Raw genomic sequence first — 26485 nt, 5'->3', positions numbered from 1 at the left:
GGAGAGACCAATGGCCCCTCCCCCTGGGCGACCCCATTTGATGAATGGTGCCGCCCCCTAAGGACCTTAAATTGCTGCTCATCGATTATGACCTTACCGCCTGACCAGTGTAATAAATACAACAATGAAGAAACGTGTGAAGGGAAAAAGGCCTAAGGAGAAAAAAAGTAATTACACATCCACATAACAATTGCGCACATTCCACTAATATTGCCTGTAAAATGGAAAAAAGGCCTAAGGAGAAAACAAGTAATTACACATCCACATAACAATTGAGCACATTCCACTAATATTGCCTGTAAAAGGGAAAAAAGGCCTAAGGAAGAAAATTACACACATATCAACAGCATACACTACCATCACCGATGCTACCTACCAAGTCCACACCGAAATCCTGCTAATAGGGATGGTGGGTGGGGAAAATTTAGCGGCCCCTGCAGCAGGGGCGAGGAGCGAGCCCGGGGAGCGCGGGTGCAAGAGGCCGCTTCCCGCACCCCGGGGCCTTTTCTAGCCTCCTGGTCCCACCGCTTGACCCGGAAGCACTCATACCGCTTCCGGGTCAACAGTGGGACTCATAGCCAATAGGAGTGGGGGGGGGGCCGGGCCCAGCCAAGCGTGCGTGGGGGCCGAGCGCCCCCCCCCTTTCCTCATGGTCTGGGACTCCCGACCACCTCCTCCCTAACATGCAAACACCACATACAATCCCCGTAATAATTTAGCCAGGAGAGGTATTTCTTTTGCGACCCCCTGGCCATATTTATTAAAATATGAAAACAAATAAAAAATGGTAAAATAAACATTATTTACATGATTATTAAATGCAAGATTCTGACATTAGATTTACAGCAAGGTAGACAGGTATGAAGGGCTAACCTTAACAAATGTCTAATACAGCGTGTTCCTAACCAAATCTAACATCCTACTTATAAATTTTGCATTCAAAAATTCTGAGGCCTACGACAAGGTCGCTAACTGGTGTCAGATCCTTTCCAGCTGCACACTCACGTACGAGTGCGCATGCGCAACAAGGGCCCGGTTACCGGGAGAGTACGTACCTCTCCTGGTTACCCTTGTACGCACCGTGAACTCCATTTAACCATAACAGGAGGGCCCTTACACTCGCGCCATTTCATGACGTCATAGTGTATGTGCGGGGTGGCTTCCAGCCTGAGGAAAGCGTGCGCTCCCTCCCCCGCACCATTGCAAGCAAGCGGATATCCTGCCCCTGAAGTTCTGGGAGAGACCAATGGCCCCTCCCCCTGGGCGACCCCATTCGATGAATGGTGCCGCCCCCTAAGGACCTTAAATTGCGGCTCACTGATTATGACCTTACCGCCACAGGCCAGCATAGTTGACCGACTATCTGCCCCCCCCAAACTGCCTACAACAAAAGGTCATACCTACCTCAGCAAAACCTTCCAAACCTGCCAGTATCTCCATACTACTAGGCCATCCCCGCCCCAGTCAATTGGACGCCATCCCGTGAGTAGAACTGATCTCCCCAGAAGCACCCATGTGGGATACTCAGCAGTTGAGGTGTTTGAAACAGCTTCATGCTTATTGCTGTTGACCCTCTTTACCGAATGATTCAATGCCCTGAGTCCCCCTCCGCTGAATTCTAGGTAGCAAATGAGGCCCCATTATGGTGCAACCCGGTAGCAACTTCGCCAGCCAATCTGCTGCTGTGATAATCTCATCCAACAAGCTCCAGGGACATTAGACCTGCCGCCATCCAACAGACGGGCTCAATTGCTGGCATTACGCTGCGCCCGATAGACATCGCGCTCCTGATGCTGACACCCACTGTTAGTGCAGCTGAACTGCTACCTCGGGAACCACAGGCCCGACACTCCCCACTGACCACTATGCTCAGGAATATGTCCTGTGTATGTCTACCTCCTTACTATGGAGCCCCTAGATGCCCGGTGTCCGACACAAATGGCAACTGGGGGCTCAGGCAGAGTCCTGCTTCCCTAAAAGGGGTGCAGAGATGTAGCATACTCCTATTACTCCCGGGTTTGGCCAAGCTGGCAAGGCACACCACTGTGTACTGCCACATTACTACTACCAGTTGGTAAACTACGAACATACTGCCTCGACCACGGTGGCCCTGCGAGCACAGGCGCCATTACTGCAGCAATACTGTTTCCTGCTAAGTAACATACTGCCATATTATGTGAAGCAAGATCCTGCCACATTACTGCAGCCAGCCCAACCTATGGTTACCACATCAATAAACAATTAACCCAGTGCTGGCACCTCTTGAGTCCTTGATCGATCGCCCATCACACTTGATGTCGTTGCTTGCCATTCTTGTTCCTGAATTAGGGCTTACCTTGGCTGTCCACCTGTTGCGGGTGGAGCACTTCCCAGTTATCCGCCATTGATCCGGCCATACATAAATGGAAAAACAAACCCAAATGATTAGATTCTGTGTTCGGGCGAAAGATGCAGTACACGTGCCTGTATTACATTGCCGTCACTTGCTAAGCCTTAGCTCAGTTTAACACCAGATGCCTTCCCATAATACTTGTAACTGCAAGTCTTTAATATTGCATCAGTCTGTGTCACAAGCAGAGTAATATGACCCCTATTACCAATAGACCTGTGGTCCACAGTGGATGCGGTCGCACCTTCATGTCTCCTGCAGGACCGTATACAGTGTGAAATCCAGCGACAGCTCATTCATGGTTAATAACAAGTAGGCTGCAGCCAAGCACATTTCTAACCAGGCCGATGCTAACGGTGCCCCCAAAGTCTGTCAACACATCTGTATATTAGCGTATCTGTGTGACTTGACACCCCACCCCAGCTTACGTGTACCAGCACATGGTGCCCAGGGCTCTATACACAGGCCCCCAAATTCCTAGGTACCGCCGCACTGTGCGCAGGGAGAGTTCAGTAGCAAGTGTATATTTGACACGTCCCATATGCCCGGCCCCCCAGCAAGTGTGCTCCCCGTGTGCCCCACTAATTAAGGAATGTAACCCAAGGACACCGAGCACATGGGGGTAAACCCATCGTACTGAGGAGCAATCTAGGTGTATATTTGACACGTACCATATACCCGGCCCCCCAGCAAGTGTGCTCCACGTGTGCCCCACTAATTAAGGAATGTAACCCAAGGGCACCGAACACATGGGGCTAAACCAATCGTACTGAGGAGCACATTCTATGTGCTCCTCCGTATTGCACGATTTTCTTGTATACTTTGTGATGACTAGGATATGTAAGATATTTGGTACTGTTGTGGGTACGCTTATTTCTCCCAGAACTCAGTTGCTCCCCAGTCAGAAACTATGGCAGTTTAAGATACTCACTGTTAAAAACTGGGTCTCTAGTTGGCATAGGTATGCCCCCTGTCCAAGTAGGGACCACAATCCTAGTCAGGGTGAGCTAGATAAGTACTTTAAATTAACCTGTGCTCACCCACTTGTAGCTTGGCACAGAAAGGGCAAGCTTAGCTTAAAAGGCAATGTGTAAAGCGTTTATGCTACACACACAAACACACACAGTAACAAAATGACTACACCACAAAGGCTCCACACAGGTTCAGACAAATAGAGAATACTGAGAATATCAAGACCAAAATCCAATAAGTAGAACTGGAGTTATGAACTTCTAAAGAACAAACCACAAACTGTGCTTAGAAGCCAATAGCGCTAAAAGGGTTATGTGAAGTCGCGAGGGACCGTGGTAAATACCAAGTTCAGGCCAACCATGAACGATGGCCGGCCAGCAACAGGACACAGAGAGGTCCCGCTGACAAAGTACCTTGGATAGAGCAAAGTGTCGACATCGAGTGGATGAGTGGGTGGTGCTGCTCCCAACAGCGGTAACATACATTCTAGTCCCCATCAGCTATCAATGCTTGTTCAACTACGTTGTAACAACTGACATGTGTTCCACACTAATTGGAGCCATCAGAGATGTATACTTCCATCCCTGGCCAAGGGCACACCCAGTTTAAGTCCCAACAAAACACTTTCAGAAATACAGTGGTGCAATAAACGTGCAATGAAGAAGAGCAGATGACTCTGGGTAGTTTTCAAGGGCACACCCATTTAAGAGGAAAGCAGCTTTTGTATAGAGCACTCTCAGCATCAGCATCACACTAGATTGCTCACCTCAGGTGCCCTGCTGTGCTTTGCGGTTCGAACTCCCCATAATAAAACATGATACAGAGTCTCTTTCACACTACTTGTTGGACTTGGCCCGCAGGGCAGGTTCGCCCTTAAACTTTTTGCCTTATGTGTGACCCTGTGTCAGTGATTTTTGGGTCTCTGCGCACTTTCCCCTGGGTCCCAGAGTGAAAGTGCGTGCGTGTAGTATGGCTGGCCTGCCCTCCCATAGGAATGCATGGGGAATGTGTGTGTCCCTGGTAGTTCCTGATGCGTGGGGAGTGCAGGCTCGAGTTTAGTATGTATGAACTCGTGAGAGTGAATGCTGCGCAATGGTATGTGCGGCTTGTGTGTGTCTAGAAGGGACGTGCTACTTCTGGACATTGATGTATGTGTGCAGTGAGGATAGTGGAGCGTGATTGGCTGGAGCTGGCTGGCATGCCAGGCTCCAGGAAGTCTGGATGGGTCTGCCCGGTGGTGAGTGTGAGATCAGCATGAGTGATGTGTGGGAGGAGTAGATCTGTGTCCTGGATGGGCTGGGTTTTTCCCCACACAATGCTGGCTCCGCCCCCCTGTGGTTTGTCTAATGACCCAAGCCTCCCCAGTGAATGAAAGGGGTGGTTGGGCCATCAAGGGTACTCCCAAGCCAGCTGCAACTGGTTTCCCCCCACCCTGCACCTCCTAACAAAGGATTTCTCTGTATAAATATGGGGCTGTGTCCCCACAGAAATTGTTCTACTTTTGGATCCTTGCCAGAGGGGGCTGTTGCTGCTGCTGGGGCCAAGAGGACCGCCACTTGGCTTGTCTCCCTGCCTGGAGACCCAGTGTGCTGGCTCTGGCCCTGCCCTGCCCCTCTGCCTGCCTCCAGTCCCTGCTGGAGCTTTTGCTTTGACTTAGAGTACCTGGAGGCGCTCTTATTTTATTTATAGCGCTAGGAGCGCTTTCCTGGTGCCCCCAGCGCTCAATAGCGCTTTGCTGACATTTCTAGCGCTAGGAGCGCTTTTCTTTAGCCCCCAAGCGCTGGGTGCGCTTTATGTCTATTATAGCGCTGTGGAGCGCTTTCGCCGCTTTTTGGCATTAGCGAGTGCCACCTCGCTTTATCTTTATTTTTGAAGGCCGGTGCCTACCCGGCATTGCCCCGTACTTGAATTTGTAAATACCTCGAGGGAGCCCACTCCTCGGGTACTGGGAGCCCGCCTGCCTACCTGGAACGGGCCGCCGCGCTGCCCGCGACGACCCGGAAGTGTTCGGGCCGACCGGCCAATCGCAGCGCGGCCCCTGAGAGGCCGACCGGAAGTCCCGCCCCCGGAGCCGAGCAGCGAGGAGAAGGGCTGCCGGCCGTGTCCCCGAGGCACCTGGCGAGAGAGAGGAGCCCCCGCTGCAGAGACCGGTGAGTGCCTGAAAGTAGGGAGGGGCGCCGGGACACGTTGTCGGTGTCCGCCCCCTCTCCCCCCCGGTAGCGCGATCTCGCGCCCAATGATGGAGTGAAGCCACGAGGGCTTCAAGGCGGCATACCTTTGTTCCCTGAGCGGCCCCGGTTGGCAGCGGGCCGCTCCAACGTGGGCAGCATTCGTTTTAGAGCCACGAGGCTCTGAGGGGCCATTCTATTCTCCGAGTCCCAAGGAAGGACTCCACCATTTCGGGGGCATTGTTGCTAGTCCGAGTTCCCCAGAGAGGGACTCCAACGGCGGCCATCGTGGTTACGAGCCCAGAGAGGCTCACTGGGCATTGGTTGCGTTGCGAGTCCCTAGAGGACTCAGGGGGCATTGTTAATTAGGAGCCCCGAGGCTCCAGGGCCCCATTGTTGCTTTAGAGCCCCAGAGAGGCTCAGGGGCCGTGATCTGGGTTGAGAGCCCAGCGAGGCTCCCAGAGGGGACAACCAGTTGTGCAGAGCCCAGCGAGGCTCTTGAGAGAGCATTTCTTTGTTCAGAGCCCCGAGGCTCCTCCAAGCCCACAGTCGTTGTTCTGCGAGCCCAGAGAGGCTCTGAGGGTGCCATTCCCTCATTCTGGTGCCCAGGGAGGCTCCAGCCCTTTTGCTTGGCGAGCCCTGAGAGAGGCTCGAGCGCCCCCCTTGTTTGAGAGCCCTGAGAGGCTCTGGGGCCCCATTTCTTGTCCAGGAGCCCTGAGAGGCTCCAACGTTGTTCTAAACCTTCCCTGCACCAGTTGCCCAGCACTTTGTGGGCAACTGCTACGTTTAGGCCCAGACATTGGGACACAGGGACAGTCACAGGTGGTGACTTACGTGAGTTTGGCGCAATTGTACTTTCTATACACCTCTGAATGGGTAGTTTATTCATCATGTGTTCTCTTGTGCTGCACCTCTGAATGTGTTTTTATGCGTCATGTGCTTTGCTTTTACACCGCTGAATGTAGGTTCTGCATCATGTGTTTCCTTCCCCTGCACCTCTGAATGTGTTTTTATGCGTCATGTGCCTTTACACCTCTGAATGAATGTTATGCATTGCATCATGTGTTTTCCTCTTACACCCCTACAGGTATTGTAATACATAGGTGGTTGTTTTCTCCCTAGTACAGGTGGTGCTAGTGAGGTCCTGTTACCAGTGATTACTGGTTGTGTGCTCTATTTTTATATTGTGTGATACACTGATTTTTCTTTCTACAAGTGCTAAGTTCTAAAAGTGCTGATACCCCTGACAGTGGTCCAAGTGGCCCTGTCCTGTGCAATATCCCTTGTAAATTCCGCCCGTGCCTGTTGGCACAGTGTAACACGATGTGTGTTTTATCTGATGTTTATTTATTATAATACAAAGGCTATTTTTATATAACCTTGTGTGGAGTTTCCTTTGTGGTGGGCCTTTGGTTGTTGTTGCTGGGGTGCGTGCGCAAATACTTAGCCTACATCGCCTCCAAGTTTAGCCTTGCTGCTCGCGCCACGTTACCTAGAGGGTGAGTAGGGGTTATCTTGGCGTGTAACTCCCTTGCCCTGACTTGGGTGTGGTGGTCTCTGACTGACTTTGGCGAAAGCCCTGGCCAGCCGGGGATCCCATTTCCAACATTGGCGGCAAGCGGTGGGATAAGGATTTGTGTTTGCCTTGTACCTTAGTAGCGGCTGGCTGCACCACAAAACTCTGCATTTTAGATAACCACATTTTGGGGATTATTGTTGTTGGTAAAAATCCATTGTTTCTTCTCCTGAAGAGTGTCATTTGATAATTGTGTCCTGTACATTTGTCCCCCGCCCTGCTTCCAGAGTTTGGTACCTGTGTCGCTTTTGGTCAGGTTGAGAAGTCAGGGGTGGTAGAAACTGCCTTACCGATCCGAGGGGAGGGTGTGTGTGGATGAATGGTGTGTTTTCCTGGACGCATGAGTGAGTTCTTTTTTAAGGAGAGTGTGGAAGTTTTGGAATTGTGTACTCCTACTTCAGATTGCAAGGTCCCTTGTGTTGCACGTGTCTGTGAGCATCCTGTCAAGATGGAATCGCCTTTTAACCTTTGTGGCCTGTTTAAGTACAGTGTGCATGAGTTGGTACGGTTATGTAAGGAGAGAGACATCCCAGTGAGTGAGTCAGACACCCAGTCCAAGCTTAGGGATAACATGATCCTGTGGCAGAAGAGTGACTGGGAGCGTGAGCACAGAGAGAGAGAGAGGGCCCGGGCCGCACACCAGGAGGGTGGTGGGCCTGAGGGGAGCCCTGAAGAGTCTGATGTGGAGAGTGAGTTTGACAGTGGGTGGGCGCCAGCAGAGAGCGAGTATCCCCTAGATAGGGAGTCCCTTGCTGGGTCCAGTGTCAGATGTAGCACCCCATCCCTTTCCCTGTCCCCAGAGGTGTGGTTGGATAGGAGAGAAGAGAGGGAGCACCAGCTGGCCATGGAAAAGCTCAGGTTAGAGCATGCCAGAGAGATGGCGCAGTTGGGTGTGAATGAGCGGATTGCAGAGGCTGAGAGGGCCTTTGCCAGAGAGAGAGTAGCTCGGGAGGGTAGATTATCCCCTGACCGCAGTCATAATGTTCTGGATCCCCCAGGGAGGGTTGAGTCCAGTGGTGGCAGCTATTTAGATTCCAGTATAGGAAATCTCAGTCCCAGCTCCCCCAGTCTGGTACCTGTTTCCCCAGAGGAGGAGTATAGGTTGAGATTCAGGGGCAGTATGAAACTGTCTCACCAGTCTTGGGGAGAGTTTGTGGATGAATGTCAAGATGCACTGTCTGATTGGTCATCGGTTCACACAGAAGGTGATTTTGTAAAACTGTTTGATCTGGTTCTCAGAGAGCAGGTGCTCAGTAGTTGTTTGCCAGGGTTGCGACAACACCTGTTGGACTATGGGTTGACTGATCCAGACACGCTTGCTGAGGAAGCAGAGCGCTGGGAAAGGGCCAGAGGTTCTGTAGAGTCATTGGTGAGTGACTCCGAAAGTAGTGGGTCAGGGATCTTCCAGCCCAGCGTGGTGGAAGAGGCTCAGTGTAGCCCAGCTAGGTCCCAGTATAGTGAGAAGGGTGTAGGGGCTGACTGCCTGGCTCAGTGGAGCAGGAGTCAGTGGGTGGCTGAGAGCCCCCAGAGGCCCGAAGCCCTGTCTCAGAGCCTGGGTGGTTTCTTGAGGGAACACCAGGTTGGGGACCTAGGCTGTCCTGTTAGCCCATTTGAGGAGGATCTCCTAGTGAGTAGAGGACCTGGAGCGTCTGTAACCAGAGCTCCTGTGGTTCTAGAGGCTGGCAGTACCGCTCCGGTAGGGAGGGTACAGGAGTCCAGCGTGAGGAGTGATTGGGGGATGAGTTTCCCAGTGGATGCACCAGTGGACCAGAGACTAGCCAGTTGGGCTAGATCTTCTTGGAGGGACCCGGGTGGCACCACTTCTGGTCTGGGGGATCGTCCCGCACTGTCAGGTGGACAGAGGGCGGGAGATCTGCGCCAGACAGACAGTCACACAACAGATGTGTCAGTTGTTAACCTCAGGGGGATTGCGTGTGAATCCCCAGAAGTCCTGGAGTGCCAGGCAATTGTTCCACCAAAGGTTTTAGACCGGAGGTTGGATGGCCAGGTTCAGGATCAGCCTGATCTGAAGGGTAGGACGACTGTAATCAGTGTCCTGACCGGTTCTTCTTCCAGAGGAACTTCTCCAGTTGGGAGAGGGCAGACCTCTGGAAGGGGGTGCAGAGGGTGGGAGAGCCCACCTCTGACCCCGGTGCAACCTGAGGGGTTAAACCCTGGGTTGGAATGGCGTTCTAGGTGTCCCCCTCGCACGGGGAGGAGGAACCCTAAAAGAAGAGGTAAGGGGAGGAGAGCCTTCCCTGAGACTCCTGGTCCACCTGAGGTTGTAGACCCTAGGCTGGAGAACCAGTGGCAGTCTAGCCCTGTCTTGCAGACAGGAAGAGTGGAGAGTGGCTACTATGGGCCTGGGGTTACTACCCCCCACTTCGTGAGTAGGCAGGAACCAGTGGCACCTGGGTGGCCTAGGGCCTGGTCCTGGCCGCAAACAGCTGAGGAGTACCAGTGGGGTAGCCCAGCTGGTCCTTACGGTAGCTTTAGAAGGAACCCTAGGGGTTCACCGTGGCATAGAACAGGAGGGTGTCCCGGCAGTGGCGGGCCTGCGTCCGTGTTCTATCGCCCCAAGCAGGGAAGTCCATCACGGTGGTGATTGTTCTCCCCTGCGTTTTGGCTGGAAGGGGGTTGTGTTGGACTTGGCCCGCAGGGCAGGTTCGCCCTTAAACTTTTTGCCTTATGTGTGACCCTGTGTCAGTGATTTTTGGGTCTCTGCGCACTTTCCCCTGGGTCCCAGAGTGAAAGTGCGTGCGTGTAGTATGGCTGGCCTGCCCTCCCATAGGAATGCATGGGGAATGTGTGTGTCCCTGGTAGTTCCTGATGCGTGGGGAGTGCAGGCTCGAGTTTAGTATGTATGAACTTGTGAGAGTGAATGCTGCGCAATGGTATGTGCGGCTTGTGTGTGTCTAGAAGGGACGTGCTACTTCTGGACATTGATGTATGTGTGCAGTGAGGATAGTGGAGCGTGATTGGCTGGAGCTGGCTGGCATGCCAGGCTCCAGGAAGTCTGGATGGGTCTGCCCGGTGGTGAGTGTGAGATCAGCATGAGTGATGTGTGGGAGGAGTAGATCTGTGTCCTGGATGGGCTGGGTTTTTCCCCACACAATGCTGGCTCCGCCCCCCTGTGGTTTGTCTAATGACCCAAGCCTCCCCAGTGAATGAAAGGGGTGGTTGGGCCATCAAGGGTACTCCCAAGCCAGCTGCAACTGGTTTCCCCCCACCCTGCACCTCCTAACAAAGGATTTCTCTGTATAAATATGGGGCTGTGTCCCCACAGAAATTGTTCTACTTTTGGATCCTTGCCAGAGGGGGCTGTTGCTGCTGCTGGGGCCAAGAGGACCGCCACTTGGCTTGTCTCCCTGCCTGGAGACCCAGTGTGCTGGCTCTGGCCCTGCCCTGCCGCTCTGCCTGCCTCCAGTCCCTGCTGGAGCTTTTGCTTTGACTTAGAGTACCTGGAGGCGCTCTTATTTTATTTATAGCGCTAGGAGCGCTTTCCTGGTGCCCCCAGCGCTCAATAGCGCTTTGCTGACATTTCTAGCGCTAGGAGCGCTTTTCTTTAGCCCCCAAGCGCTGGGTGCGCTTTATGTCTATTATAGCGCTGTGGAGCGCTTTCGCCGCTTTTTGGCATTAGCGAGTGCCACCTCGCTTTATCTTTATTTTTGAAGGCCGGTGCCTACCCGGCATTGCCCCGTACTTGAATTTGTAAATACCTCGAGGGAGCCCACTCCTCGGGTACTGGGAGCCCGCCTGCCTACCTGGAACGGGCCGCCGCGCTGCCCGCGACGACCCGGAAGTGTTCGGGCCGACCGGCCAATCGCAGCGCGGCCCCTGAGAGGCCGACCGGAAGTCCCGCCCCCGGAGCCGAGCAGCGAGGAGAAGGGCTGCCGGCCGTGTCCCCGAGGCGCCTGGCGAGAGAGAGGAGCCCCCGCTGCAGAGACCGGTGAGTGCCTGAAAGTAGGGAGGGGCGCCGGGACACGTTGTCGGTGTCCGCCCCCTCTCCCCCCCGGTAGCGCGATCTCGCGCCCAATGATGGAGTGAAGCCACGAGGGCTTCAAGGCGGCATACCTTTGTTCCCTGAGCGGCCCCGGTTGGCAGCGGGCCGCTCCAACGTGGGCAGCATTCGTTTTAGAGCCACGAGGCTCTGAGGGGCCATTCTATTCTCCGAGTCCCAAGGAAGGACTCCACCATTTCGGGGGCATTGTTGCTAGTCCGAGTTCCCCAGAGAGGGACTCCAACGGCAGCCATCGTGGTTACGAGCCCAGAGAGGCTCACTGGGCATTGGTTACGTTGCGAGTCCCTAGAGGACTCAGGGGGCATTGTTAATTAGGAGCCCCGAGGCTCCAGGGCCCCATTGTTGCTTTAGAGCCCCAGAGAGGCTCAGGGGCCGTGATCTGGGTTGAGAGCCCAGCGAGGCTCCCAGAGGGGACAACCAGTTGTGCAGAGCCCAGCGAGGCTCTTGAGAGGGCATTTCTTTGTTCAGAGCCCCGAGGCTCCTCCAAGCCCACAGTCGTTGTTCTGCGAGCCCAGAGAGGCTCTGAGGGTGCCATTCCCTCATTCTGGTGCCCAGGGAGGCTCCAGCCCTTTTGCTTGGCGAGCCCTGAGAGAGGCTCGAGCGCCCCCCTTGTTTGAGAGCCCTGAGAGGCTCTGGGGCCCCATTTCTTGTCCAGGAGCCCTGAGAGGCTCCAACGTTGTTCTAAACCTTCCCTGCACCAGTTGCCCAGCACTTTGTGGGCAACTGCTACGTTTAGGCCCAGACATTGGGACACAGGGACAGTCACAGGTGGTGACTTACGTGAGTTTGGCGCAATTGTACTTTCTATACACCTCTGAATGGGTAGTTTATTCATCATGTGTTCTCTTGTGCTGCACCTCTGAATGTGTTTTTATGCGTCATGTGCTTTGCTTTTACACCGCTGAATGTAGGTTCTGCATCATGTGTTTCCTTCCCCTGCACCTCTGAATGTGTTTTTATGCGTCATGTGCCTTTACACCTCTGAATGAATGTTATGCATTGCATCATGTGTTTTCCTCTTACACCCCTACAGGTATTGTAATACATAGGTGGTTGTTTTCTCCCTAGTACAGGTGGTGCTAGTGAGGTCCTGTTACCAGTGATTACTGGTTGTGTGCTCTATTTTTATATTGTGTGATACACTGATTTTTCTTTCTACAAGTGCTAAGTTCTAAAAGTGCTGATACCCCTGACAGTGGTCCAAGTGGCCCTGTCCTGTGCAATATCCCTTGTAAATTCCGCCCGTGCCTGTTGGCACAGTGTAACACGATGTGTGTTTTATCTGATGTTTATTTATTATAATACAAAGGCTATTTTTATATAACCTTGTGTGGAGTTTCCTTTGTGGTGGGCCTTTGGTTGTTGTTGCTGGGGTGCGTGCGCAAATACTTAGCCTACATCGCCTCCAAGTTTAGCCTTGCTGCTCGCGCCACGTTACCTAGAGGGTGAGTAGGGGTTATCTTGGCGTGTAACTCCCTTGCCCTGACTTGGGTGTGGTGGTCTCTGACTGACTTTGGCGAAAGCCCTGGCCAGCCGGGGATCCCATTTCCAACACTACTGGTTCCCCAAATTGAATTTATTACTAAGCCCACCACAGTGTTATTTGCCTTCGAAATGAAATATTCTGGTCCCTTATTTGGCTTTCTGCTTTGAGTTGGAAAGGTACTCTGTTACAGTCTGCACATAGCATAGAGTGCCGCGCAACCTGGGAAACAGGCTTTCACACCATTGCCAAGCCCTATACTTAAACCCGCTTTACTCACCAAGAGGATCCCAAGAAAGAGGCCATTAGCATGGAGAAGTTACGTGGGCCCGACACCATCCGAACAGACCCTTAACATAAACCACCCCTATGCGCAGCGCAGCAGTTGCGCTGCATGAGGAACATGTTTACACCAGGCAGGATTTCTATTAAAGAAACGCCATTCACGAGCCCTGGGCAAGAGATAACTCATTGAATATCCTATACCATAAAGAGGTAGCTAGCTATGTCTGGAAATCTAATACCACTGAATACCTCACAGTGGAAACATAAAATGAGGTAACTCACAAGCCCACAAGAAGAAACCTTTCACTTTAGCTTTAAGTCTATCAAAAAACAAACATTCAGAAGTAAAGCTTTTCCTAAATTATGGGATAAAGAAGCAGAGAACTATGGGATAAAGAAGCAGAGAACTCTGGGTAGTCCTACAAATGCAGAGGGGAGAATTTGTGGGGTCCAGCATATACCTTCCCTCACCAGCTTCCCCCAGCCTGCATTCCTTTAGAATCTGTAATGGTGTCCTATATCCCTCTCTTTTTTTTTTTTTTTTAGGTGGAAAAACAGCTCCTGTATAGAGCACCCACAACATCAGCGGCACACTAAATTCGCTCATCTCATTATAGCCCTCAGAGAGGTATATTTCTGGCCCTACCCAAGGGAGCACCCAGTTTAAGTCTAAACACAACCAGCTCCGAAATAAAGTGCTGCATAACATTATGGACTAAAGAAGCCGAGAACTTGGGTAGTTCTCAAGTTTAGGTGGAAAGCCGCTCCCATATCGCGCACTCTCAACATCAGTGCCGCCCTCCTAAAGAGCTTGTTTTAACTATAAAATGAATGGCTATACGTAAACTTATAATTGTGGAATAACACATTTCACCCGGCCACAAATTAGTTAGAGATTTTTTTGGGGACAAAATACGATTCTCGGAATTTAGCGGCAATAAAGACGGATGCCAAATGTCTGTGAAACCATGCCTCAAGTGGAGAAATGAAGGACAGAAACCCAAGCCATCCCAGACAATGCCTTTCCAATAATATTTGATGCAGGTATCAATTACTCCACACATACACCTATTTTCCTTTGTTACAAAACACTAGCGCGTGCGTGACCGTCATTGTGACCCACACGACCCATGCCAGGCATTCCTGTCAATACCCCCAGATATATGTTAACAGTATCCTCCCTAGAAGTCAGGACTTTTGGCTTTGTCGGTGGCTGTTCGCTGCCTAAGATAAATAAGCAGTAGCCATGGCTTGCATATAGTATTAAGACGCTAACATTTGAAGCCCTGGGGACACCATGACCATATTGCTGTTCCTAGGTTTCAAAAAGAAAGTTGAAAACCGGATGGAAAATTACTCTTTAAAGGATCAGTTAAAGCAACATAGGCCCCAGCACCCTAAAAGCATTTACCTATTGATTTTGACAAGTAAAGCACCATTTACAAAAGGATCAGAGCCTGTGTGGGCAAAACCTGCTAATGATAGCATCAGTTAGCTCCAATACTTAATTCACGTCCATGCTTGAGTTTTAACTGGACGCACCATCCCACTTATTCAAAACCAGCCTAATATTATAACAACTCATTTCAATGAAACAGTGCAGGCAGGCTCTCCTTACATCACGTCCACCAGGCGCGCCTGTTCCCATCCTCAATTAGGCCGGCCCGTGAATCAACTAAGACTATACCAAGACTTTGAATTAATTATATACCAGGTCCGCTTAAGTGCCTGAGCGCTGTGCCATTTGTTAAATGCCTTAAGCGCCTAGTCTTTCCCGGTGGTCTCCCATCCAAGCACTACCAGGCCCGACCCTGCTTTGCTTCTCTCACCATGTGAAGACCCCCGTGACATGGCCCGCTAACAACTGGCTGGGAACTGGGGCCGCAATGATGATTGCGGAGCTGCCCCTCTGGTCCCCTTCTCGCGCCACACTCCTCACAGAGACCCCACTCCGATGGTCGACCGACACTTTTCGGATCTCTCTGACTCTTCCCGAGCCGCACGTCCCAATCCAGCTGTCCACTCCGAAACCTTGTGAGGACCTGCAAGGGGGAAAAAGAAAGAAAATTTAGCGGCCCCTGCAGCAGGGGCAAGGAGCGAGCCCGGGGAGCGCGGGTGCAAGAGGCCGCTTCCCGCGCCCCCGGGCCTTTTCTAGCCGCCTGGTCCCACACCTTGACCCGGAAGCACTCACACCGCTTCCGGGTCAACAGTGGGACCCATAGCCAATAGGAGTGGGGGGGGGAGCGGTCCCAGCCATGCGTGCGTGGGGGCCGAGCGCCCCCCCCTTTCCTTTCCCTGGCACCATCCAGTTGCAGATGGACAGAGACGGCCTTGCCTTTAGCGTGCCAGCTGCACTCTCGCTGGATGCATCCGCACATTGTCCTACTTTGTATACCCATTAAACACATGAGGTTAGTGCTAGAGTGCTAACCTGCTCTTCTCCGCGGCACAATCAAAATGGTTATCAGGAGAGGAGAAAAGAAGGCTCAGCGTCAATGTGGACTCTAACAGGCACCGCAAGATGAGTGTAAAAGGTAGAAAGAATAAGAGACTTAAAAACCTACAATCACCATAAATATGGCAGCAACCTCCATTTTTTCGATCTAAAAATCCCAACATATAATCAGTCAAATCGCTCCCTACATATATTTCTCGTAAATATTCTCAGACCACATTTGTGCTGCTCCAATGTCTGAAATGTTATAAAGTCTGTTTAAGGCACAGGGTTTTGTACTTGAAGACTACTTTTCCATTATAAAACCTACGCTAAATATCACACACATCTCTGCACTAGGTTGCAAACATGTGTGCGTGGAATTTAATGGTGGCATATTTTTGGCAGTGCTTCATGCAGGTACCTTAGCAATTTGCCCCCACCCTTAAACTTCATCTGTACATGACGATTCAGTACTTCTTTCAAAGAAGTTCACCTGGTCTCAAATTCTTGTCTGCTGGCTGGTTCCAAAACCATTCATGGACAGCGTATGTTGAGCACCCTTTTGACAACAGGTTTTTCCTTTTAAGCAAATGGCTAAGATTGCAGAAGGAATGCCTGTGCATACTTAGATAGCAACAAAAAGCCATTTTCAACAGGTCACATTTTATTGGATCCGAAGTATGCCTCTCACTTGTTCACTTGCCAGAACTGAAAGATAATGAATGGGAATTCTTAACAGGATCCTGGGGCGAAGACTGTGTCTTGAACCTGGACAGGACAGGCAAACCGCGTGTTTTAACTCCAGATCTGCCGCTTGTTAGACCTGACACCCTTGGCGTGGTTTTCCCCCATCTTTTTGCCTCTGACTCATATATTTTTGATGCTGTGCTGGATTTCGTTTTTGCTGGTTTAGATGCTTTGGACACTCTGCCACTGCTGATCAGTGCCAGAGTGTAAGTGCTCCCTATGTAAATTGTCATATTGATTGGGTATACCTGATTGGCATATTTGTTTCACCATGAAGTCCCTAGTAAAGTGCACTGTGTGTGCCAGGGCTGGTGATGACAGATGCTACTAGTGGGCCTGCAGCGCAGATTGCGCCACCCACATGAGTAGCCCTAAAATGTGTCTCAGGCCTGCCAGCGCAGGGCCTGTGTGCAGTCAGTGGACTGCCATGTCCGCCTGGCCAGTGTCCCCACTGGCTGGGCCTAACCCATCCCTGTCTGTACACATCAGTCACCCCTATGGAAGGCTCAAGGTACCCCCCTGGGCAGGGTGCAGTGTATGGGTAAGGTAGAGCATGTACTAGTGCAGGTAACATGCTCTGGTAGTGAGCAGCAGCCATTTTGCGTGCTCACTGCTGTAAGGTTATCTTGCTCCATAGAATAACATGGGGAGGCTGGTCCCAATGGATACCAGCCTATCTTCTCATAGGAACAAGATGGGACATAAGTGAATGATATCCCTGAACTCAGAATTTAATAACATATCTTTTAGTACAGGTTGTTTTTAAATTCTGTGTTTGAGAATAGTACTTTTAGAAATTGGCTGTTCTCTTGTCTAACCTTTCTGTGTGCCTGGGCCTGTTTGTGGATTGACTGTCTGGCCTGAGTGTGACAGGGGCTGCAGAGCCCCCAGGAGGTTGTCTGGGTCAGCCCGTGGATGAAAGGCAGCATCTGCTACCAGGGAAGTGGGAGGAGATAGCACCTGATAGTGAAGGGCTGTGCCTGCCTGACCACAATGCTGGCTCCACCTCCCTGCTGGGCGACTGTCACCGCTGTCCCTGATACTGAGAGGAAGAAGGAAGCTAGGAAAACCCCAGTGCTCCAGCAACACCCAGAACTGGTTTAGACCGGGCTCAGGGCCCACTTGCACAAAGACTTCAAAGGACTTCAAAGGACTTCAAAGACATTTTGGGGTATAAGGGAAGGACCCCTGACCACAGAAGTTTAGATTCTACAATCAAGAGGAACCTCTGCTGGAAGAAGGACTGCTGAAGAACTAAAAAGGAAGATTGCCTTGCTGTGTGCTCTAAGGGCTGACCTGTTCTGCTGACCAACTGAAGCTGAGGAGAAGAGGGACTTTGCTGTGTGCTGTGTCCCTGCTGCTTGAAACTATAGAGACTTTGCTGTGTGCTGTGTCTCCTGAACTGAATCTCCAAGGGCCTGAGAAGAGCTGGCCTCCTGTTTGGAACCCAGGGTTAAAGGTTCCTAAGCTTTGCCCAGAACTGCTGAGGAGATTGTGTGGTGGTCTGCCCCAACGTGTGTTTTCTACCTGCCAGCTGTGAGGACCGATCGCTGTGCTCATCTGCACAGATTCAGGGGTGAGGAGAGGCCCGTGGTGTTTCCCTGTGTCCTGCATTCCCCCTGTTGATCTGCTGGTGAGGAAATAGGCTGACGCCGAAAATCTCTTGCCGCCAAATCACCGTCACAGCCCGGGGCCAGAAACACCCTCTGCAAGTTGCTTTCTTGATCGGAGCTGCGGGGCCGAATATCGAAGCCGCCGCGCTCGCATTGGTTGAAGGAGCCGAGTCCCCTCACTAACGCCGCGACGGGATAGGCCCGTGCGCCGCAGCGTCATCACTATTGCCGAGTGGTGATTGGCTGCCCAGAAGCGCGTCATCACAGGCCTGTCCCGGGAGCCGCACTGCCATTGGCTGACTCCCGGGCGTGTGTGGAGGCTTGCCTGTGTGCCACGACCGGATTGGTCCACGGGATCGGGACATCCGCGAGAGCTGTGTGACCAGCGCCGAAGGCGGGAAAAGACTGACCCGACCTCGCCCAGGGATCCCTTGCGTGTGATCTCCGCCCCTGGCCTGCGTCCCTGCGCTGGAGTCAGCTCCCCCCCGCTCCCCGAGGACCTGAGAGTGGGCGGAGGGCTGCCGGGACCGGCCGGGGCAAAGAGGAAGTCTACATTGCCGGCGCAAAGGCGCGAGGATCACCGGTGAGGCGCGCTGCGAGTGCCCGGGGCTGGAACGAGCCTGTCCTCATCGGCGCGGTGCGCCCGAAGCTCGTGGTGAGCCGCGCTCACGGGGTGTGGGCCAGGTAGTGTGAAGGGCTGATTCTAGAAATAAATCAACCGTGGGCATTGCTTGAACAGTGCACATTGATAGCATTTTAGGAGCGATATCACTTCTACTGATACTAGAGACTTGAGACTATTTTTCTGCATTTGAACTTCCTGATAATCAGTGCAACCATTAAGATGAAGTGCAACATTTCCCTAAGAAAGTAAATATCGTATATTGTTGATTTTTACTGCTGCAAATAGATAAAGATATATTTTTATAAATATACTTACCTCTGTGGTCTCAGTTTGTGGTGGATGGGGGATTATTGTTGTGTTAAGTGCATTTATTATACACATTGCCTTAGCGATAAGCCTGCCTGCTCGCGCTACGCTACCTAGAGGGTGAGCAGGGGTTATCTACTCTGTGTAATTCTTCACCCTGACTAGAAGCAAGGGTCCCTACTTGGTCTAAGGTACTTACCTCTGCCAATTAGAGACCCCCAGATCTAACACCGCTCTTAACCAGAACCTTTCTAGATGTGTGCCCAAATAAGTTGAGGACTTAAGGCATTGTCAAATCTGTTACCAAATGGACAACCAAAAGCCATCCAGAGTAGGTTACATTGATCATGTTCAGTGATGACTTGTTAGACCCTTTTCTGCCATTATACAACAATAAGCTCAAATCAAGGACAAATCAAAAAACGCAATGGAAGTTTTACACAGAAAGACAGGCAAGTTTGTTTGCAACATTGCCACTGTGCTCATGTTTCTGAAATGCTTCTGTCCAAGCTCCGGTTAATGGTCAAGTTCATCTGAGACAATTTTGGGATCTCACAGCATCCGATGAGGAGGAGGGTGGAGATCTTCTTGCAGTACATTATACCTATGTCTTCATGAAGTGGTGAGGAGTTTGTGTTGGGGGAGCCCTACTTCGACCCAAGGAAGACTGACTTACAAAGCCAAACAACCAGGAAGTGACAGAGCATAGACTGAACAGCACCTGGATTCCAGTGAATTTCTGAGGAAATGACAACTAGGGTACTAATCGCAAATCCTTTGAAAATGAGTCCTAAATGAAGCCCACTGCCACAATCATTGACAATACCAATAGTTCAGGCTTTTTATTTTTACTGCTTAAAGGACTTCATTGATAAGTAATTTCATGTATTGTGCAGAAAGGTGAGTAAGTAACTGTAAAATGAGCAAACTTTTGGAAGAAAGAGTGAGTACATGGACCACTGATCGAGAGGCAGCAGTGTGGAGGAAGAGCATCCACCTGCCACCAATGAGACTCCAGCCACCACAGCACCTACCTTGTTCATCCATCCAGTTACTCAACATGCTATTCACTCATCCACCAAGGGACTCACACACTAATTAATTCACCCATAAGCCCATGGATACCTCACCCCTTCATCCATTCATGATTCACTCACCCATTCGCCCCATACTCGCTCATCCAGCCACGCACTTATTCACTCGCTCATTTAATCAACCATTCATGCCCCAGTCACTCACCCACTCATCATCCATACACTTTTTAACTCACCCACTTGTCGGATTGTATGATGTGGTCTAGTGGTTGGGGTGGAGTGAAGAGGGAGGAGCAGGAACGGGAGGAGCCAGAGACAGGAACCACGACAGTCAGAGTAGGGACAGGGAAGGCAATGGAAGCAGGCAATAAAGCTCCAGTAGAATAATAATCCGAGTCTGTGTTTTCTATGTAGCACGATGCTACAGCTGGCGACGAGGGTGGGATCGAGCACACGGTGTGACATGTGCTGATCCGGTGACGCTGCCCGACACTGCGACCCTGTCCCCCGGCAGCGTGAAGGAAAAGCCGACCCTGAACATCCATGACCGCGTGGAGCGGTAAATGAGCGTGGGAGCGCCGTCGCGCGTAGGAGGGTCGGAGCTCGCCCGTGTGTGGGGCTGGAGCACAAGAACAGAAGCGCCCACCGGGAGCTTACCCCGGCGGCACTAGCCTGAAGCTCGCCCTGCGTGTGGGGCTGGAGCGTGGAGCCGAGAGCGCCTACCGAGTGCCCACCTCGGCGGCAGAAGCGCAAGTGACAGCGCCCACCGAGTGCCCACCTCGGCGGCGAACAGAGCGGAGCTCGCCCCGTGCCTGGAGGCTCGAGCGTGCCCACCGGAGCCCACCCGGCGGCAGTAGCAGCGAAGATCACCACACGTGTGAGGAGTGGACAAGAGACAACCAAAAGCCAACCGGGAGCCCACTCCGGCGGCAAGAGACGAAGGAAAGAAATCTCACCTGCAGCAGTGACTCTGGCGGTGGATCGCGGCTGAAAACGGTGAGTGGTGAGTGGGAAGCTGCAGCCCCGAGTGAATGTGTGGCTCCGGTCGAAGGAACGAGCAGAAACGACCAAAATCTCGTCGAAAACGAGATTCCCGGCGGCCATCTTGAAGTCAGGCAGCATTGGCCAATCCCCTGCGAGGGATTCTCGGCGGCCATTTTGAAGTCAGGCAGAGAGCCTGAAACCTCAATGAAGCACTGGAAGACACGCTAAAAACAGCAAACAACCTTTGGCAAGTGCAAAGGCAAACAAGCACAGGCTGAAGCAAGAGGCAGAACACATAGACAAGCACAAGGACATGCATGAGCCGTCGGCTCTCCCCAGGTCCCAACGAGGAGTGTCCAGTCCCTGGGCGTCGTGCGAGGAGATTCGCAGTTACGACGCTCGAGCCCCAAAAGGGATCAATAAGCACTGGCAAGTGCAAAGTAAATGAGAAGAGGTAAGAAGCAAGCATAAACGCATGCAAGAGATAGAGGGAAGCAACACGTGGACACCAATAAACGCGAGCAAAGACAAGTACCAAAGTCAACCTCAGCACCACGGGTAGACAAATAGTTGCAGAAGTGGGAGAAGTCAAGAAAACAAATGATCCAGAAGCGGGAGCAGACAAGTATAAAAGAAGTCGTCTCTCATCAACTGAGTGACCGGCCAATCTGCATTAGCTTGGAACGAAACGCAAGAACACTGACGACAAACACAAGCAAACACATGTTTCGAATATAAACAAGCCCAAGCAACTGCAAGCCTTGACGCTAACAAGCTCAGGATCACAAAAACCTTGCACAAGACTGACACCAGCAAACACGGATCCTGCACGTACACAAACACGAGCAAAGGCAAATACCGAAGCACACCTCCGGCGCCACGCAATGATAAAGGCTCAACCTACCCGATTCCAAAGGAGATAACCAAACAGAGACTAGAGACCGGGGAGGGTCAGCAAAAGAAGACAAGAAGAAGAGTAAGGGGACAGTCCTGCGATATTGTCAAGCCAGTGCAGTCCACCATCATGTCGGTGAGAGAAAACACACATACTTCGAGCCCCTGCATCGGAGTGCCACCCCCGGTGACAGACTAACAACCAGAGCCTGGGGCCAGAATGGAACCGGTGGCTGGATTCACTGGACGACTTTCTTGAGGCAATTGGTGAGCGAAGCGACAGAAAATGTCTGATGCTACTCCTCCAACTGGTCGGTCATGAGGGCCGATGTTTGATCAGAACATTTCCCAAAAGGGACACAGAGAGCTATGAAAGACTCCAAGTGAAGTTACGCGCCCATTTCCATGCACCGGTGGAAGTGGATCATGCTCGCATCGCTTTCAATACAGCACGGCAGGAACCAGGAGAACCACTGCCGAAATGCATCACCCGGTTGCTAAGTCTGGCTCCCGGCTGCTATTTCAATACATTTACAGATGAAGAAGCAGTTCGGCTCCGGATAATCGAAGGCTGTTCAAGCACAGACACAAAGCGCAAGATTCTTCAGGAACAGTGGTCGCTAAAGAGAATTATCAGAGGGGCCGAGGCTGGAGCGCGGATGAACGCGAAAGACTTGTCGGAAAACATGCACTCGAATGCAAGACACATGGATGTCTGGAGAGAGACATCCCTCATGTCTGGGGGCAAGGCCCAGGGAACAAACAAAACTGGAAAGAAGGCGGGTGAATCAGAGCCAAGACGAAACAAGAGACACAGCGTCATGGAACACCCCAAGTCACCATCACAACAGACCAGGATGAATCAGGACTGCGAAAGCGACGCTGATACAACCTTGCAGAGTTATTCAACCTCAAGGAGTCAGTCAACAGATGACTATACCGATACAACCTCATGGAGTTACTCAACCTCAAGGAGTCAGTCAACTGAGGATGAAAATGGTTATGAAGCGGATGAAGTGTCAAGCAGGTCAGATCACACCCATGGACATGATGGCAGATTGCTCAACAAGGGGGCAAGCAAGACAAACTACAGAAGACAGGACCAGTCCCGTCAACGCCGGACATCGACACACGAACATCCCCGGGCATCCTCCCGCTATGCACCGAAGTCTATGGATGAGACCGAGGAAGCATCAATCAGCGAAACATATCACCCCAATGGCATGGACGTCAGCACGTCTAGCGAACAAGAAGAAGAGACCAACCACATGAGGAGTGGTAAGTCACTCAGACACCGAAAAGGGAGGGGCACGTGCCCTCAAGACAGTTGTGTCAATGAGAACATGGAGAAGGGACAAGTGACGTCCCGTGTAAAGGGTAAAGACCAAATGCGCCGAGATCAAACTAGAGAAGTAAATGTGTGGTTAGCAAACAATCTCTCCATCACAACAACACAAAAGACACATAAAGAGACGTACCCAAAGGAATGCTCCGTAGATAGCTCCGACTGCAGGAGCATGTCATCCCAAACCACTGGCTCAATTAACTTATCAGTCACGATGCCCTCAAAGGAACGTTCTCAAAAGGAATCCACGAACGACTCCTCCGAGTCGGAAAATATGTCTGTCCAATCATTCAGGTCAACAAACTCATGGTCCCGACCACGTCCATGGCATCAGTCACCCGACCGCACAACAGAACCAAAGGACACCATGTCACATCAGTCATCGCCATTTCAAGACAAGAGTAATATGCCGTCACCCCTGATGGGGTCAGCGAGGCTAACTAACAGAACTGACGGAAGAAAAACAAAGAGATGGAACAGTATCTACCAAGTAGAAAAGGATCATCCTGTCACCCCGAGAGGAGGACCAAAAGTAGTGCCAGAGATCGACTGTCACCGAATGAGAGAGAAACAGGTACCTGACCGGATGGTCAGGGGTTCTGCCGGTCTCAAACACGAGTGGGAGAGAGAGAGACAAACAGAGGCAGCAAACGAGTTCAAGAATCAAGACAGGACACCCATTTCAGATAGCACAGGCATGCCCGATGGTGAACAGCAGAACTTGATAAAACAAAGAGAAATAACCTTACAGAGGGGAGCTCGGAAGAAGACCGGAACATTGTCCACTCCCGAAGGAGATCAACCGTCAACAGAACAAGAGTCTCCAAGGAAAGCAAACCGCCACTGCCGAGCTGAGCCGGTAACAATCACACAACATGAAAGAACCATGATAACTGCGGAACCGGATAATAAACAGCCCACACATAATGGGTTGCATTCTCAACGAAAAGGATGTCTTGGTTAAGGCACCGAAAAGATTGGTCAATGTCAGGACCACCACGGATTCGACACTACTGATGCTTGAAGAACAAGCCGTCCGCCAACCCGTGTGGTGGATTGAAGAACTGCGAACACTGTGGAAATTAAGTTCAGTTTGTTAAGAAAGGGGGAGATGTCGGATTGTATGATGTGGTCTAGTGGTTGGGGTGGAGTGAAGAGGGAGGAGCAGGAACGGGAGGAGCCAGAGACAGGAACCACGACAGTCAGAGTAGGGACAGGAAAGGCAATGGAAGCAGGCAATAAAGCTCCAGTAGAATAATAATCCGAGTCTGTGTTTTCTATGTAGCACGATGCTACACCACTCATCCATCATTTGACTCCAACATTCAGCCACTCACAGGTCAACCGAAAAACACACACAACCAATAGAAAAACGTCTTAAAGAAAGCATGTTGGTTTTGTAGAAACGTCTTTAAAATTAGCCCCACTCTGCTCCCCACAAGCACGCACTAATAGCATTGATGTTTCAATGGATGACTTTGTATGCTCGCTGATCAATAAAGAATAGGTATAGTTTATTTTACGCTTGATTTGCTTTTAGATGTTTTTGTTATGGTTGATTAAAACTTATTTCATAGTATGATGCATACTCACACTGTCGAATGGATGCTGGCTGACGTTAATAAATTATTGAAATTCCTGGTCTGACAGCATTATAAATGCATATGAAGCACTCATTATTTCGACTCTTGAAATGTGAATCCTTTTCGCACTCCATAAGTGCTGACACTTCCCTTGTCATACGTTAACTCCGCTATGTTTTCTCAACAGTTCTTGTCTTGCTGGCTCTGGCTGTGAGGCAGCGGAGGAAGCTGTCACAGTTTGCAGAAAAAGGAGAAGGTTTCAGAGAAAACATTGTCAGGTATGATGATGAAGGGGGCGGAGAAGAGGACACAGAGGCATTTGATATTGCCGAGCTGAGGACCCACCCTGTCATGCGAACACAAAAGAAAAGACGGCAAATAACCACAGAAATTCAAAGCCTGTACCGCATGTCCTTGAGGCTGGGCCCTGACAGTGATGTGTTCAGAGAATTCATAAAAGAAAAACTTCACGAAGCCAATACAGACCCTTGCGCGCCTCCCTTCGATTGCCTGCACATGTACGCCTACGAAGGGGCGGGCTCGTCGGCTGGATCCCTGAGCTCATTGGAGTCTTTCCACTCTGACCTCAATCTGACCCATGATGACATTGCCATGTGGGGGCCCCGCTTCAGCGAGCTCGCCGCCATGTTTCGACCCAAAGAAACTCAAGAGACCCAAGCAAAAAATATGTGAGAGACAGACAATCGTCTAGAAAGTTTGTCAAATCTGACCCTGGGAGGCTTGATCAAGCTTTATAAACACTGGAAATATCTAAACAAACACTAGTTGGTTTATTATAACCACCAAAGCTAAAATTATTTGATTGTTTTGCCCGTGTTTCATGCACAAACAATGTCAGTGTCGTGCTCGTGTATTTTAAAAAGTAGAACAAATCGTGACATTATATACACGCTTTCTATTGTATTTATTTTTATTATAAATCTATAAATGCATATGCCATTTTAGCGTGCAATGTAAAAAGGAGAAACTGTATTTTTAGTGCCAATTTGCAAATAAACGTGAATCTGTCTTTTGAAGTATATAGTAAATGGGATATTCAGCCGTAAGTAAATGTAAGTGGTAATTTCTGGACTATGTAATTGAAGGGAAAAGGGCAGAGTGAAGTAAGGTAAGTTCTGCATCGATGTTCATTTCAAGAGCTATATATACCCTCTTGTGCTGCATACTGCATAAAACTAAATACATGGCACGACATTTGTCCTTTTCTTAAGGGCTTACCAAATGACTGGTTTCCCAGCACCCACGCCGCCCACTCCGCAGAGAGAATATAAAATTAACAGCACTGCCTTGCTTTACTGTTAAGGTATTAAAGATCCTTAAAATGCTAAGCTGGTGGCCATTAAATGTTATGGTTAACATTAGATAATACGATTGTAAAACACTTTTATGTTAAGAGAGCTCCTCAGAAGATGATCCTGTGTTATCCAGTGAAAATCGAATTAGACTCCAATATTGTTTTGTGCTCTTCTGGCTAGGAGTTTAAACTTATTTTCAGTGAGTTATTCGTTTTAAGCAGTAAAATAATGTAACTGCTGCTGCTGTTGTACAAGTGAAACTATGACGAGTTCTCAAGTAGACGTCTAAAGTTGTCAAGCATTTCCCTTCAACTGCCTAAAGCAGAGGAGGCATACCTCAAACATAGCAAATTCAGCTACATATGCAAGCCAGCGGCAAAGTTGTTCCACAGATTGCAGATGGAGGCAGGGCGATATAGGGACAACAATCTTCTCTGCACCTGTCATTGGAGACCCGGCAAACTCTTAGGGTATATTTACAAGCCCTATCGCCACCACAACATCACTAAAAGTGATGTTGTTCTGGTGATAGGGGCTTCGCCTTATTTACAAGGCAGTGTTAAGCCACTTAACGTGGCTTAACACCACCTTGTAAATAAGGCACCCTTTCACGCTGTACTTAGCATGAAAGGGGAGGGCAATGGGTGTTGTGGTGGGTGTTCCACAGCAACACCCATTGATTCTGATGCAGCCCCCTATTTACAAGG

The 26485-nt window shown here is 50.8% G+C and overlaps 1 protein-coding gene across 1 annotated transcript in view; it reads left to right on the top strand.

The window, feature by feature from the left end:
- The window catches only part of CDH19 (cadherin 19), a 1180733-nt gene extending 1154706 nt beyond the window's left edge, over nt 1–26027 (top strand). Inside the window, exon 12 of the mRNA XM_078687509.1 lies at nt 24650–26027. Within this exon, the coding sequence (XP_078543635.1) occupies nt 24650–25155 (506 nt within the window). The 3' untranslated portion in view covers nt 25156–26027. The remainder of the gene's footprint in view (nt 1–24649) is intronic.
- The last annotated feature ends 458 nt before the right edge of the window (nt 26028–26485 follow it).

This window comes from Lissotriton helveticus, chromosome 4_1, assembly GCF_964261635.1.
Source record: "Lissotriton helveticus chromosome 4_1, aLisHel1.1, whole genome shotgun sequence".
Classification (NCBI taxonomy): domain Eukaryota; kingdom Metazoa; phylum Chordata; class Amphibia; order Caudata; family Salamandridae; genus Lissotriton; species Lissotriton helveticus.
This window is presented reverse-complemented; position numbering and strand designations above follow the sequence as displayed.